We start from the raw sequence: 15,301 nt of genomic DNA, 5'->3' as shown, positions 1-15,301 counted from the left end.
TATCTGAGATAGTACACACATTTTGTTTCACGTTTTGAAACCTTGTTTTTTGAACAAATAAAATATATTTGTGTGTATTTTATGTGGTAATAAAATATATTTGTGTGTATATTATGTGTTTATACAGCATAAATGCAAGATACTTCAAAATACATCATTGAAATATTAAAATATTCCGAAATACGGAATAATCCGTTATCCAAAATTCTCCTGGTCCTGAGCATTTTGGATAAGGGATACTCAACCTGTACAACTAATTTGTAATATCTGTAAACTCCAACTAAGAGGCTCATGATTGAGCTGGTAATTACATTTTGTGACAATGGGAAACCTTCAGCTCATGACTTGTTTGGTTACCATTGTTGAGGGTAGGTTTGATCAACATTAACATATACAAATAATAATTTCTTGTTTAAATGAACATACTGACTTGGTTTTACATCTGTCCAGGGATTGTTAGACTGTGCTGCAATCACTGGAAGGTGAACAAGACTGTTGGAGAAGGACAAATAGCCACATAAATGTGGTCTATTTTTAGCATATTAACAGTACTGCTCAGATTTCTCCCACTTATTTTCCTATTCCAGTAAACTGGAATGACTGAGTTAATTGCTGTTGAAAAAAATGCATTTTGCATAAGGTCTACACTTCACCCACCTAGCAGACCTGAATTGGAACATTGCAAGTTAGGCAGATAACTGTATCCATAACATCTTATCAAGAATAAATCCAAGTGTATATAAGACATTCTTTAGCAAACGTGCTGTCGTATAAATCACAATGGTTGTGAAATTCTAATGTTTGAGCATTCCCCATAATGGTGTTATTGCATGTCGACTATACTGTACTTACAGCAAAATGACAGCAGAATTAGTTAAACAGCAACTCCATTTAGTTCTAACTACATTACTTTTATTAAGTTTACAGACCTGAAAAAAAAGATGGGTACTTATGTAATATCTGGGCTCCCGTTTTTCTTATGACACCGCGTACCCTCGCGGGGCTCGCTGCGCTCGCCACGCTTCGGGCACGGTGGCTCGCTGCGCTCGCCACACTATATAAAATCAACTCCATGCGTAATTGGATAGTAGGGGTATGAAAAAATGGGGTGCATTTAACATGGGAGCCCAGATAATACATAAGTACCAAAAGATGTTTAAATAAAAAAAATAAAAAATAAAAATATAGAAACATAGAATTTGACTGCAGGTAAGAACCACTTGGCTCATTTAATCTGCCCCTTTTTTTTAACATATTACCTCAAACCATATTGTATCCTTATTTCTTTGTAAGGATAACAATTTACCTATCCCATATATATATATATATATATATATATATATATCTGCCATAAGGACTACAAGCAAAATCGAGAGAAATTGTTCCCTTAGCGGCCACATTGAATGCATAATTGAGTATTGTGGGAAATGTCCCCAGAGCTACCCCTAACCATACAGAAAGCCAACCAAACTGTAACCACTAGATGGATAGAATAAATTTTTGCAGAAGTTAAAATCTCCGACATACATTGCCATGATTAAATTGTTAATTCTTCAAAAACCACAATTTTACCATGATGAGCAAAATTACCCAATATTTTCTTATTCATATGATGGGCCAATGATTAAGTGGGTGCAGAATGTCCATGCAAATACTGGGTATTTTATCTTCTAAAATAATATATTCTTATTCATTTCAATCAGAAATATATTTCTTTGGACTTACCATACCTATTTAAATTCATTGTCCATTGAAATGAATAGGAAATCACTCCACTGAAACCAGGTAATTATTGTTTGAGATTTCCATGGCAATTGTAAAAATAATACATTAATTACAGTTGGAAAAGATATAGAGCCAGATGTACTAAGCTTGAAAATTGATCAAATGGAGAGGGAACAACCACCAATCAGCTCCTAACTGTTATGTCACAGGCTGTGTTTGAAAAATGACAGATAGGAGCTGATTGGTTGGTGATTTTTCACTCTTCATTTTATCACTTTTCAAGGCTTAATACATCTCACCCATACTCCCTTAAATAGTTAAATACAAGGATTCCTTCCTAAATAAATATACTTGTAATAATAATAACTTGCAAACAGGCCTGGAGGGGGCTGTAGTGGCAAATGTCAGTCTTAGTTTTGAGTCCATTAACAGAACGTAACTCCCTTGGGTACATTTGTGAAATCAAAACATGTTGCTTTCTGTTCCATAGATATTATGCAAAAGATAAATAGATCATTAAAGGGAAAATACATTTTTTTTGTTTTCAGTTTAATTGGAAGTTATTCATTTCATTGTTTTACAGATCTCATGAGAGTATATTTGAATCCTGGTTTTTGCTAATCCACTTAGGAGAATGGGTGGACATTGCAGCAGAGCTGCTGTTGACGTCAGACCCTGAAATTTCAGACGACCTGCTGTGGCTTTTGGCATTTTACTACAATCCATGCAATGAGAACCATAGCAGAAGTAGAACAATGGTAGGTTGTGCAGTAAAGCAGCGTGAGTAAGCTTGGCACCGAAAAATATGAGAATTCTGTAATTTTTATGAGCTTCTCTATGATAAAATAGCACATAATTTTGACCAGGCTAAGGTTTTTACAATATTCTTTTTTTTTTTTCTCAACTGCATTTGAAGCAAGGACCATAGCTATGGATCACCGTTATATTTAAAAGATATTTCTGACCAAATAAATCTGGTTAGATTCACATAAAAAAAGCAAAGAGAGCGCTTTTACACTTAACGCCCTGTGTAAAATGAAAATTACAGAAAAAAAATTGAGGTTTAAGTGCTTTTAAGAAGATTATATTTCCCTTTTTGTCTGGAACTTAAACAGGCTTCTGTGACCTGTCTAGAAGAGTTCTCTGTTTATTTGAACTTGTTTGGTCTCCAAAATAAGGATCTTGACAAGTGTTTGTAATTAAATAGATAGAGAGACATATACAGTACGTGTGTGTGTGTGTGTGTGTGTGTGTGTGTGTGTGTGTGTGTGCGTGAACTTTTATACAACTTTCCTTTCTCACTTCCTCTCTAATGGTGCCCACACACTACAGTGATTTGGCCTCTTTTCCTTCGATTCCAATGGATCGGACAGGGAAATCTTATGAAAAGTGTCAAATTGCATGTGTTTTGTCTCCGATCTGATGCGCATTCCCTTGTGCATTGGATGAGAGTCAGAGATCTGCAGAGTCAACCATGGCGAATGGGGTCGCATGCAATATATAGCATGCAAAAGGAGCGCATGTGTTATATCGCATGCAATCCTTCTGCCCGGGAAGCTCCCGGGCGGTTCAAGGGAATTTTTATGCGACTTCTTCCTCAGAGAAGTTAAATAATTGTGTGGACGATTTCAACATCCGTATAGCTAGCCTAAAAAATGCTCCTGCCTCTAAACTTCTTAACCTCACATCTTCGTTTGGTCTCTCCCAGTGGAGATTCTTGTTCAAACTGTTTTTATTAGATTCAATTGTACATTTCAAAATGGAAACCAATTAAGACATATATTTACAAAGGATAATTGTGATGTGTCTCAGTCGAGAAAGTACATTAATTTGGGAAACATCAGTGACCAAATTAGTTATTGATTTTACTTAAAGAAATGAAAAAAGCCATAAGGTAAACTGTACTAACAGCAATAATCAACATTTTTCAAACAGTCAATAAAGGAGAATATGGAGAAAGGAGTAGTAATAGAGGGAAAGAAAGAGGAGAAGAAGAAAGCGACAGAGGGGGTTAGGGAGTACATATCAGGGTCTTGAGAAGAATTATCAATAACCAGTAGTCTGCGGGGTCTTAGAGCTAATGAAGAAGGGAAGGAGGGTGTGTGAGGGACTTGCAAGAGAGTCGGTGGTCTATCATGGGAATTAGGTGCATCTTGAAAGGGACCGGTAAAGGGAGGACTCCTTAAACTCTAGCCAGGGCAGCCAAGTTGCGGGGAAGTGCGAGATAGTCCCAGACGTGATGGAGACCAAGTCTTCCATCTCCATATAATGATCAATTTTTTTTTAAACCATTCCTTGATAGATGGGGCCTTGGTTGATCTCCAATGGAGCGGGACTAAATATTTTGCTGCAATGTTGAGATGTCGTAGTAGGGAGTGTTTGTAGGTTCTGGTAGTGGCCATTGTAATGTTGAGTAACCAGAAACCAGGGCCCATGGTCACCTTCCCATGTAGAATTTCCTCAGCACACTGAAAAATCATGGTCCAGAAAGGTTGAAGTATTGGGCAGTCCCACCATATGTGTATGAAAGTGCCTCGTTCAGAGTTGCATCTCCAGCATTTATCAGATATAGAGGGGAACATCTTGTGTACTCTCGTAGGGATTCTATACCATCTATAGATACGTTTGTATACATTTTCTAGAGTGTCTTAACTAAGTGAGTTCGTTTGAGAGTTACGAAAAACTACTTCCCAGTCTATGTCCTCGGCCTTACCCTTCAGCTCCTTCTCCCTAGCCAAGGTGAATGAGGTCGGAAAAGGGAAAGTATTTTCTATTATTAATGTATATAGCTGTGAGATCGTGTGAGTTGGGGATTGTGGGTCTACACATAGGTGTTCTAAAAGGGTGAGGTCTCTAGTTACATCTGAATGTTTAAATGATGAGGTTAGGAAATGGCGAAGTTGGAGATATTTTCAAAATTCCTAATTAGGAAGTTTCCATAAGCCTTGAATATCGGAGAATGAGCGTACACCCTCTGGACTCACCAGTTGGCTGAGCCTGAATAAACGAGCTTCTGTCCATAGTCTAAAGGAAGAGACACGTAAGCCTGGGGAAAAGTCCCGGTTAGAGAGGAAAGAGGTGAGGGGGGGGCAGGATGCAAGTTTTTTTCCACAGTTTAAGGGTGGGCGTGACTGTGGGGTGATCCACATTTGGGAGTGTAGCAAGCCAAGGGATAATCTCAATATAGGTGTTGAAGCAGTTTTCTTCTAAGCATATCCATGTTTTGGTATCTTTTGCGCGGGTCCAGTCCAGTATACGATTTAACAGGACTGCTTGATAGTAACTCGGGATGTGTGGGAGTTGCATACCTTCATTATGTTTCCGTCTGAAGAGAATATCATGTTTAAAGCGAGGGGTAAGGGTCCCCATACAAAGGACCGTATAAATGTTTGGATAGACTGGAACCATGTCTGTGGGATGTGTATGGGGAGAGTTTGGAGTTTATATAAAATCTTGGGGAGAGAATTTATCTTAACAACGTTAATTCTAGCAAACCATGACAAATGTAGTGATCGCCATTTTTGGAAATTGAGGCGCAGGGAGTTTAATAGCGGGATAAAGTTCAGGGAGAAGAGCTTTGATAGGTCACGAGGTACCTGGACTCCCAGGTATTTCAGCTTAGTGTCATTCCAGGTGAAGGGAAATGATAGTTTAGGGCATTTACCACAGTAGATGGAGTAGTTAAGTTCATGGCTATAGATTTAGAATAATTAATCTTGAAGTTGGAAAAAGTGCTGAATTTCTGAAATTCCGATACTAGGTTGCGGAGGGAAATAATTGGGTTTGTAATCAGAGCTAGTAGGTCATCTGCGAAAAGGGCAAGTTTATGAACTTGACCCCCTAGCAGTAAACCAGAAATATTTGTGTTTCATCGTACGGACCTAGCGAGGGCTTCTATACATAGTACAAACAGGAGCAGGGGACAAAGGGAACCTCTGCCGCGTTCCGTTAGTGATGTCGAAGGAGTCAGATAGGGAACCATTTATCCTCACCCTCGCTGAGGGTGAGTTGTAAAGGGCCAGTATTCTATGGAGGCAGGCCTGTCCTAGTCCGAGGTGACGCAGGACGCCCTCCATAAAACCCCAATGGACCCTATCAAAGGCCTTTTCGGCATCTGTTGACAGGACCATAGAGGGTACAGAGGATGTGGATGCAAAATGAATCAGGTTAATAACCTTAGTCATGTTACTCTTAGCCTCACGGCCTAGGACGAAGCCCGCCTGGTCTTCATGTATCAATTTAGGGAGTAAGAGCTTTAAACGGTTTGCCAGGAGTTTAGGGAATAGTTTAATATCAATGTTCAGTAGTGAAATCGGCCTATAACTCGAGCAGGAACTGGGGTCTTTGCCCTCCTTTGGGATGACTGAGATATGAGCTTCCAAGGAGTGTTTAGAGAAATGTGAATTAGCAGATAACGAGTTAAATGCTTTGGTAAGAAGGGGAGCCAGGTTCCCTTTAAATGTTTTATAATAGGAGGCGGTGAAGCCATCAGGGCCAGGACACTTACCGAGGGGGGTGGATTTGATGGCTTTCTCGACTTCGTCTAGACGGAAGGGTTCTTCTAAGGAGTCTGTCTGTTTGAGAAAGGGTGGGATAGTCTACCGAATTTAAGTAGGAAGCAACGAGGTCTCGATGGGAAAACGTGGTTAGGGCCGTTAGTCCCTCAGAAAGATTGTAAAGTTTTGCGTAGTATTTCCTAAAGGACTCTGCTATGTGCTGTTTCATTGTGTGTAAGGCCTTTTTCGTCTTTTATGGTATGAATGAATGATGTGGCACGTTGTTCCCGCAGGAGTCTTGCTAAAAGTTTACCGGGTTGGTTGCCCCATTGATATTGGCGACTTCTGCATTTACTATAGGAGAGTTTGATTTTGTCAGCAAGGAGGCTGTTCAGAGAGGCACGCGCCTCTTCGAGCTCGACATGGTATTGAGGAGCAAGGGAGGCTTTGTGAGACGTTTCAAGAACTTTAATTTCAGTAGTTCCTCCATCTTGCTCGATTTCTGTTTTTTAAGATAGGAGCCTAATTGAATGCACGTGCCCCTCCGAACACATTTGTGTGCCTCCCAGACTCTATATTTAGAGGTGTCTCCTAAATCATTCGTTGCTATGTATGCGTTGAGGGCTAGATCTAGTTTGTACTTGCAGTGTGCGTCCTGCAGGAAGGTGTCGTTAAAGCGACATGACCAGGGTTTTTGGGATAATTGAGGTAGCTTCAGGCGAAGAAAGACAGGGGCATGATCAGACCATGTAATTGGGCCAATGGAGGCGTCTAACAAAAGATGGAGGTGTCTATGGCTGAGGAACAAATAGTCTATTCTAGAGTAGGCCTGGTGAGCATAGGAATAAAAGGAATAGTCTAGCTCTGAGGGGTGAGAAAGTCTCCAGGTATCTATCAACTGGTAGTCCAGAAGGAGGCGCCTCACCCGTCTACAATCTTTGTCTGACTTGCGGGAGGACCGATGTGAGGTATCTCGGGTTGGGTCTAGATCCCAGTTCAAATCACCCCCCATCACCACCATCCCCTCCAACAAGGGCTCAGCTTTTTCTTGGACGGTCGAAAGGAAGGAAGGTTGTTTTATGTTCGGGGCATAAATGTTGAGAAGGGAGAAGCATTGGTTATAAATTGTGCATTTTAATTGAAGGCCTCTACTCTCAAGTAGTGTATGTGTTGACAGGTGAGTAAGCGGAAGATGTCTGGCTAGTAATATAGCAACACCTAGTGTCTTACCGGTGGGGTTGTTTGCCATAAAAACATGGGGGTAGTAGTGGCACTTAAGTGAGGGTACTTGTCCAGTGTGGAAGTGGGTTTCTTGGACAAAAGCTATGTCTACTCTGTCATCTCTTAGGCATTAAAGCAATTTGGACCTTTTTTTCAGGAACATTCAACCCCTTGATGTTAAAGGTTGCGATTTTCAAATTACTAGGGTTAGGCATTTCTAAATGTACGGGAAGCGTGTAACTGTAGGCCACTACATTGGCACTGATAGTAGCAATGATCTTAAGGGGTCCCCAACAAGAGAAGGTAGGGAAAGGGCAAGGGGAGGTATCATAGCAAAGCATTAAGAAGAAGAAAGGAGAAAGAGTAAAGGATATAGGGAAATAGAAAGATAAACTAATACAAAGTACTATGAAAGTATAAGCTGCGATTGGACGGAGAATGTGAACCAGCCCAGACTCCAGCCAAATACTCAATGAGTGCAGCATAAGGGGGAAGACAGGGGGATAAACCGTGGCAACTACCGGAGCCAAATAAGGTAGAACAAGATAAAATCTCATTGGAGTGAAAGAAGAGCCAAATTCAATCAAAACAGAACCTGTGATTAGGAGGCTATAAGTGTCTTAGAAATTAGTCAGGGGCAGCTCCATAGAAGAAATCATAAACAGAGTCATGTGGGTAGAATCTAGAGATCAAATAGAAACAAATGGAGAACCGTGGAGAAATACAGCTTTCACTAAGCACAGGTGGGGAACGGGTAGAGAATAGATTTCAAATATACAGTTTGTGTAAACAAAAAGGTCTAATCGGAGTAAACAGAGAACATTGCATATAATATGTGCTTATAAATCTCAGGTAATAATGAAACACAGAAATACTATAGTAAGGCAGGAGTAGCCTCGATCTCACCAGACACAGTGGCGAGGAGATATTCAGGTAACTTTGGGAGTAGAAGTATCTGCGGGTTGTCTGGGTCTCCTTTTAGAAGATGAGGCTTTTTCCCAGAATCCTTTTTGAAATTCCAGGGAGGGTATTACAGGAACACGGTGATGAGAGTCCCAGTCAGGAAGAGGAATAGGCTGCATGCCTAGTGACGAAAGGAATTGTGGGAGGTCTGCCGGTTTGTTTAAGATAATGGTCTTTCCGTTGTGAGTGACCTGAAGGTTGAGCGGATAGCCCCAACGATATTTCAGATTGAGCTTGCGTAGGGTATCGGTGAGGGGTTTTAGGGTCCGTCTTTGTTGTAATGTGGACCAGGCTAAATCCGGGAAGAGTTGGATTTTATCACCATTAAAATCGATACCGTCCAGTTGGCACGTTTTCCTCATCTCTTCTTTCTGTGTGAAGTAATGGAGGCGACAGATCACATCGCAGGGTCTATCAGTAGGTGAGCCTCTCGGTCTGAGAGCACGGTGGGCTCTGTCGGAAAGGATCTTCTCTTGAGGGTCTAGGTCAAGAACTTCACCGAAAATCTTCGAGAGGACATCGATCAGGCTAGACTGTGGCATATCTTCTGGCAGGCTTCTTACTCTTATATTATTACGTCTGCTCCGATTGTCCAAATCCTCTTGCTTGATGGTAGCAAGCAAATGCATCTCGAGTGACATGAGATCTTGTTAGTTCGGCAGAGATTTGATATGAGTTAGAATCTCGGTTATTTCTCTTTTTCTTTAAGAAGAGTGAGGCGACTCTGTGTCGCCAGTAGACGACATGTTGCCTGAAGAAGTGGACAACGAAGGAGAAGCGGGAGAGGTCGACTGGGGAGTTCCTGAGGGGAAGTCTGTAGAGAAAGTCCTCAGGTACTGTCGCAGATCCGGAGTGCGATCACTAGCACGTCTCGGAGTCCCTTCAGGTTTAAGCTTAGATTTTCTGCCCTTCACCATAGAAACAAGAGAGCTCACAATCCAGAGGTTAGGGAGATGACACGGTTACACATAAATAATTATGGAGATGAAGCCATAGGTGGGTTAGACATTGCCACTGGTTGACCCCCACGTGGCCCTAGGCAGCCTCAATCTGCATTGTTACGACGACACTCGCAGAAGATAAGGAACCATCAATCGTATTAGGAGGAGCCACAGGGAATATATTCTAGAAAGAGGGTGAAATAGGGCGCCAGTAGATCACTGAAAAGCTGGTATGTAATATAGCTGAACAGTGCCCCAACCAAGATGGCCGCCGATCTGCACCATGTAAGGGCTGGGCCAGAATGAAATGCTGGGTTTAAGCCTTTACAGAATATGTCTGGGCCAGGGGGGCATCTGGAGGTCTGGCACTTGTATCTGTTATAGAGCCCTTATCCCAGAGGCCTCCTGAAATCTAGGTCCCGGCTGTTAGGGGTGAGTAGGCCACAGACTGTAAAGGCTGTCTGCATCAGCAATCTCCCGTAGCTGGTCACGGGGGGGTGGGGAGAGGTCAGGGGGGCTATGTGGATCTGCCAGGTGTTTTGCCAAGATGGAAGGGGAGGTTTTTGGGGTATTCTCCAGCCCCGGAGCTCAGGTCCCGGCTGCAGTCTATAATTGAGGCCCCGGCTTCTGAGTGACGGGAAGGCCGCAATCCACAGAGACCCGCGGGGGGTCTCCCGACTCTGCTGCCTCCCGCGACCCACCTCCGGTGGAGATGCGCTGGCACTGTGAGGTCCACCTGTAAGCAGGCAAGGGCAACTGGGCGTCTGGAGGGTCACCAACTGTCGGATAGGTGCAGGAGCACAGTAAAGTTGCGGCCGTTCACGATGGTTGCCAGGCCACGCCCCCAGTGGACATTCTTAGGCTCTCAAGGCCCACTTTTACCAAACCCAGCCAACTCTCATCCTAATCCTCTGTTCGACTCTCACTGGGCCTTATTTTGGTTCATTCTTTCTGACAAAATCCTTCTTAGATGGGCAAAACCATGTGCACTGCAGGTGAGGTAGATGTGACTTGTGTAGAGAGAATTAGATTTGGGTGGGGTTTTACTTCAAAGTGAGATCTATATTGCAGTGTAAAAATAAAGCAGTCAGTATTTACCCTGCACAGAAACAAAATAACTCACCCAAATCTAATTCTCTCTGCACATGTTACATCTGCCCCCCTGCAGTGCACATGGTTTTGTCCATCTAAGAAGGATTTTGTCAGAAAGAATGAACCAAAATAAGGCCCACTGTTACTACCAGTGCTATACTGTATATACACACAATATATATAAGCCAATGGGTTCATGTGGACATTATGCACAGTTGCAGCAGTACCTTTTTGGTGAAATTGATTTAGTTTTAATCATAGATGTGCAGGCAGTGTCGGATTAGGGGGGGGGGGCACAGGGGGTCAGTACCCCTTTGCCCCCCTCTATCTAGGGCCCTGTGCATGGCATGTATGTTGTAAAAAAAATATATATTTTTTAGCTAAAGGTTTTGTGCATGGGAATGGAGTAGTACTGCAGCCTCGCCTATCTGCCAATGTGACAATGATTAATGGTGCTGAGCATCGGGAGCCAAGGCACACTGACTGCACAAGTGTGCAGTGCATTACTGGGAGTTGACTAAGTCCCATGAGACTTTACACAAGAGGTCAAACTCTGAGAGACTTGTGCTGAGCTCTGCTTGGTGGAGCTCATCATATGCTTTTCAGGCCCATGGAGGACAGCAGCAACAGCGGCCTAGTCATGGGAGGGTTTTTAATTCGAGGCAGCGCTGAGCCAGTCATTGCTTCTACAGTGTAAGTTACCCATTGACCAAGTTTTATACTGCCTTTAATCTGTGTTTTGACAGTGTAATATTCTCCTGTGCAGTTTGCAGCCAGTAATGACAAGTGGGAGGGGGCCCCCCTGTCTAAAGTGACTCTGGGCCCCCTGGAGGCTTAATCCGGCTCTGGGCATGGGAGTCTATGCCTCGCCTGCTATAGACCAGTATAATCCATAGTTTTGACTGTTAAAATAATTACAATACAAAGAAGAAATTTAAAATATCTTCTTTGTATTTTTCTTATTATTTGACAGCCCTGCCTCACCTTACAGAGTTACAGAACAGCAACCATTAGAACTTTTATTTTTAAACTAATTGAATGTGTAACAAATCTTCCTCATCATTTCATGTCTGTAGAATTTCACCAGCATTAGATTGACAATAAAGCATAGTTCAGTGAAAAAAAATTGAATGAGGCTGTGTTCATTAAAAAATAATAATAATATTGCTGTCAGTTGTGTTATTGAGCAAGAGGGTCTTAAAATATGACACTGTTTTTAAAAGCAAGAAATACAGTAATTCTGTGTATTTAATTTGTCCACATATGTGAATTTGGGCCAAGTTAAAGTAAATCTAAAATATTCATTCTGTTTATGAATTGTAAATGTGTATATTTATTAGAGTCACAGACTTGATATTTGCCTGTTCCATCACTGACCTTTTTCAATGTGTTACCTCTACAGACCACCCAGGAAGAGCACTCTTAATTTTGGAAACCAGTGTATTTGCATTTATAAACAAGAGCGTAAAAACTAGCATAACACCAATGTGTTTTCTAGAGACTTTGGGTGAAATATATTTATTTATTTCCATTAGTTCTAAATGGGATACATTTCACATGAGCAGTTTCATTTTTCACCAAAGTATCCAATATGTTCCTAACATGCATGCAGTGTGAGTGAATATAGATGTATACGTAATTGCGCAGCTTTATAGGGATTTAGAGCTATAAGGGTCGATACATTTTGGAACAACACATTGTGTCCTCCTACATCATACTTGCCTACTTTTGAAAACTAGATTCAGGGAGATTATAGTTGGTAGTAGAATTTTGCACAGTGCCCCATTGAGGGGGCTTGTCATGCTCCACCCAAAGGGTGTGCCTAGCTCCATATATGGAGAGATTGTGAAAAGAGATTGTGAACGTGGCACCTAGAAGCGTTGGTGTGTACTGCTACATATGATAGGAATCTTTTAAAATTACATACACAAATGTAGATGAGCCCCACAGCAGTTAGTAAGAGATACTATACTGTACCTGCTAAAGTGCTGGGAAATGGCGCTGATGATTCAATGTAAATGTATCTGTCTTTCATTTATATTTTCCCAAAAAATGTAACAGTGTAATGTGGACTAGGTGAAATGAGGGAGATTGCTAGACTAATGAGGGAGATTGCTATTATTTCAGGGAGTCTCCTGCAGAATGCGCACAACACATTTTGGTTTCTATATTGTACCATAATGGGCAAATATATGCACATTCATATTGAAACGATGTATGTAGCACATTAAAGGTTGTTTTTTTTTTGTTTTGTTTTTTTTTATCTTTTCCCTTCCCTTTTAAAGTTCCAGACTAAGTTAAATCTTTTCTTTGGCAATTTTGTCTACCCACTACTGAAACATTATGCAGAAAACTGATGTATTTTCACTTCTTAAGTCCTACTAAGTTTTTAAGCTTCACTACAATTGAAATCAGTAACATTTGGGCTATAGATACATTTATAGATCACTGGCATAACCTTACTTGGAGGGAAAATATTATTCTAGCATGTAACTTTCAGGAAATTCTTGGCCCTGCTTCGTCCATTGTCACAGCAAAGCAGGACCAATTACCAACACAATGTACGAACAGCTGAAGAAAAAGAATGCTAACTCACCTTTCCAGTGAATCACACTCTGCCTCTTCTGTGAGCCTGCGCTTGTGCCGGTCAAAACTTCCCAGTGGCACTTTTAGCTAAAGGAGTTGTTTACATCGATAGTTATCAAAATGGTCAGTGCCATTGATCTTTCATAACTTGAAAAACCAGTTTGGCACCCTATCTAGTTAATTGTAGTGCCAATCATGACTTGCACATAGCACCCCTGACATTTTGATCACTTCCCAGCATTAATAAATGCAGGGACAATGTTAATGCAGTACATAATACCTAATATACATGTGACACCTTTTACTTCATCTGCCACCATGAGTACTATGTACTGTTCTGGAGATATACAGCCATGGCTAAAAGCTTTGAGAATTACATAACTTAAAAAAAAAAAATAAAGTTTGCTGCCTCAGTTTTTATGATGGCAATTTGGATATACTGCAGAATGTCTTTGAAGAGCGATCCAATTAAATTGCAATTAATTGCAAAGTTCATCTTGTTATGACAATGAACTTAATCCCAAAAACAACACTTCCACTGCATTTTGGCCCTGCCAAAAAAGGACTAGCTGACATCATGTCAGTGATTCTCTCATTAACACAGGAGAGAGTGTTGATGAGGACAAAGTGGGAGATCATTTTGTCATGCTGACTGAGATAGAATAAAGTACAGGACGCTTTAAAGGAGAGTGGTGCTTGAAATCATGGTAACACCTGCAGTCATCATTGAAATTGGACTGCTGAGGACTAGAGTAAAGTCATTTTCTCTGATGAATCAAGGCAAGAATATGTGGCCATCTGTCAGTTTTTGGCACAGAAGTTCATTGACAGCATGTCAAGGTGAATTGCAGAGGTCCTTAAAAAGAAGGGTCAACACTGCAAATATTGATAATTTGCTAAACTTATTATGTTAGACAGGGGTGACGCAGATGATGTAGACAGTGAGCATGGAACAGAGGGTTAGGTTGACAGTTGGTTGGGTTTGGTAAAGAAGTGGGTCTTGAGAGCTCATTTCAAGTTTTGTAGAGAGGTGGAGAGCCTGAGGGAGAGAGTTAGAGATTTCCAGAGAAAGAAAGCAGCATGTAGAATCAAGGGTAGTTTTTTTAAGAATAAAGGAGACAAGGACATGCTTTTTCCAGGGACTCATTCCTCAAGAATCCCCATGGTGCAGGGAAAGGATATTCAAATACTCATTGATTCTGCTTATACAGATAGAGAGCCACTCAGCCAGCGCCGGGGCTCACCAGAATGCCCCGCTGGTGAGATGGTGCTCCATCTGACTGGGACGCGCGGCCCAGTTTACGGGCGGCGGGGGATGCAAACCCTGCCCATCTCCACTTTAGGGAGATGGCCAAGGTAAGGGGGTGTAAGGGGAGCTGGGGGCGATCAGCAGGGACCAGCGGCGAGCTCCTTTCGAAGGGGACGCACAAGCGTCTTGTGCACGTGCGTCACCCTTCCGGTTGGAGATCTGACCGCCAGACGGCGGGCGCTCCACCTGTACTGTACTATGAAATCACTGGACTTATTATTTCCCGCACATGATCCTATTCTGTTTGTTACACACCCTTTACCTCACTGCTCTGTAAGTAGAGAGGTACAGTCCAACAGTGGGCACTAGTAGGCAGAATATTCCTTTCTATTCTCATTCTAAATCATCTATTGTTCCACCCATCACCAGCTATAAAGTGAATGATGTCAGGCTTTAAAATCGGTATTTCTTAGAATTGCCCGACTTTTCCTAAGCAGTCACCTCTTGTTTTCTCTCAGCTTTTGCCATGTAGGGAAAATACAGACTGATTTTGAATGTACCACACATATACTGGGATGCTTTCTTTTTACACTAAAATTTAGAATTGAGCTAGGAAGTAGTGGGACAAGCCCTTCCTAAATCCATGTACTGTATATAAGGTTTTACCAAAGTTAAAAGTAGCTTTATTTTGTTTGCTTTGCTTCTAACTCTGCAGGACCCCATATTCTATACCATCATTGCTCACCTTAAACAAATCTAAAGAAGGTAATTTCTGTTTCACCCCACAGGTATCTTTTGTTCATTGTTCAAGCATGTGGTTCCATTCTGAAAACAAAACACAATTCTGTAAAAACTCACTCTCTAACTACTGTCCCATTTCTCAGCCCCCATTCCTACTCAAGCTACTTGAGACACTTGCCTGCACCTGCCTCACACACTTTCTAAACTCAAATAAGTTATACAGATGGAGCCGGGCTTATTATTGCTGGCGGAGCGCCAGGACCGTGTCCCTGGCGATCCGCCAGCAA

At 41.7% G+C, this 15,301-nt stretch overlaps 1 protein-coding gene across 4 annotated transcripts in view; it reads left to right on the top strand.

Moving 5' to 3' along the window:
* FANCC (FA complementation group C) overlaps window positions 1–15,301 on the top strand; it is a 152,803-nt gene that overhangs the window by 129,565 nt on the left and 7,937 nt on the right. For all 4 annotated transcript variants that reach the window (XM_083186765.1, XM_083186773.1, XM_083186791.1 and 1 more), the window contains exon 13: window positions 2,309–2,487. In XM_083186765.1, coding sequence (XP_083042891.1) covers window positions 2,309–2,487 — 179 coding nt within the window. The remainder of the gene's footprint in view (window positions 1–2,308; window positions 2,488–15,301) is intronic.

This window comes from Crinia signifera, chromosome 1 (assembly GCF_055691185.1).
Source record: "Crinia signifera chromosome 1, ASM5569118v1, whole genome shotgun sequence".
Taxonomy (NCBI): Eukaryota; Metazoa; Chordata; class Amphibia; order Anura; family Myobatrachidae; genus Crinia; species Crinia signifera.
Note: the sequence above shows the minus strand (reverse complement) of the source record. Positions and strands in the feature narration are given on the sequence as shown.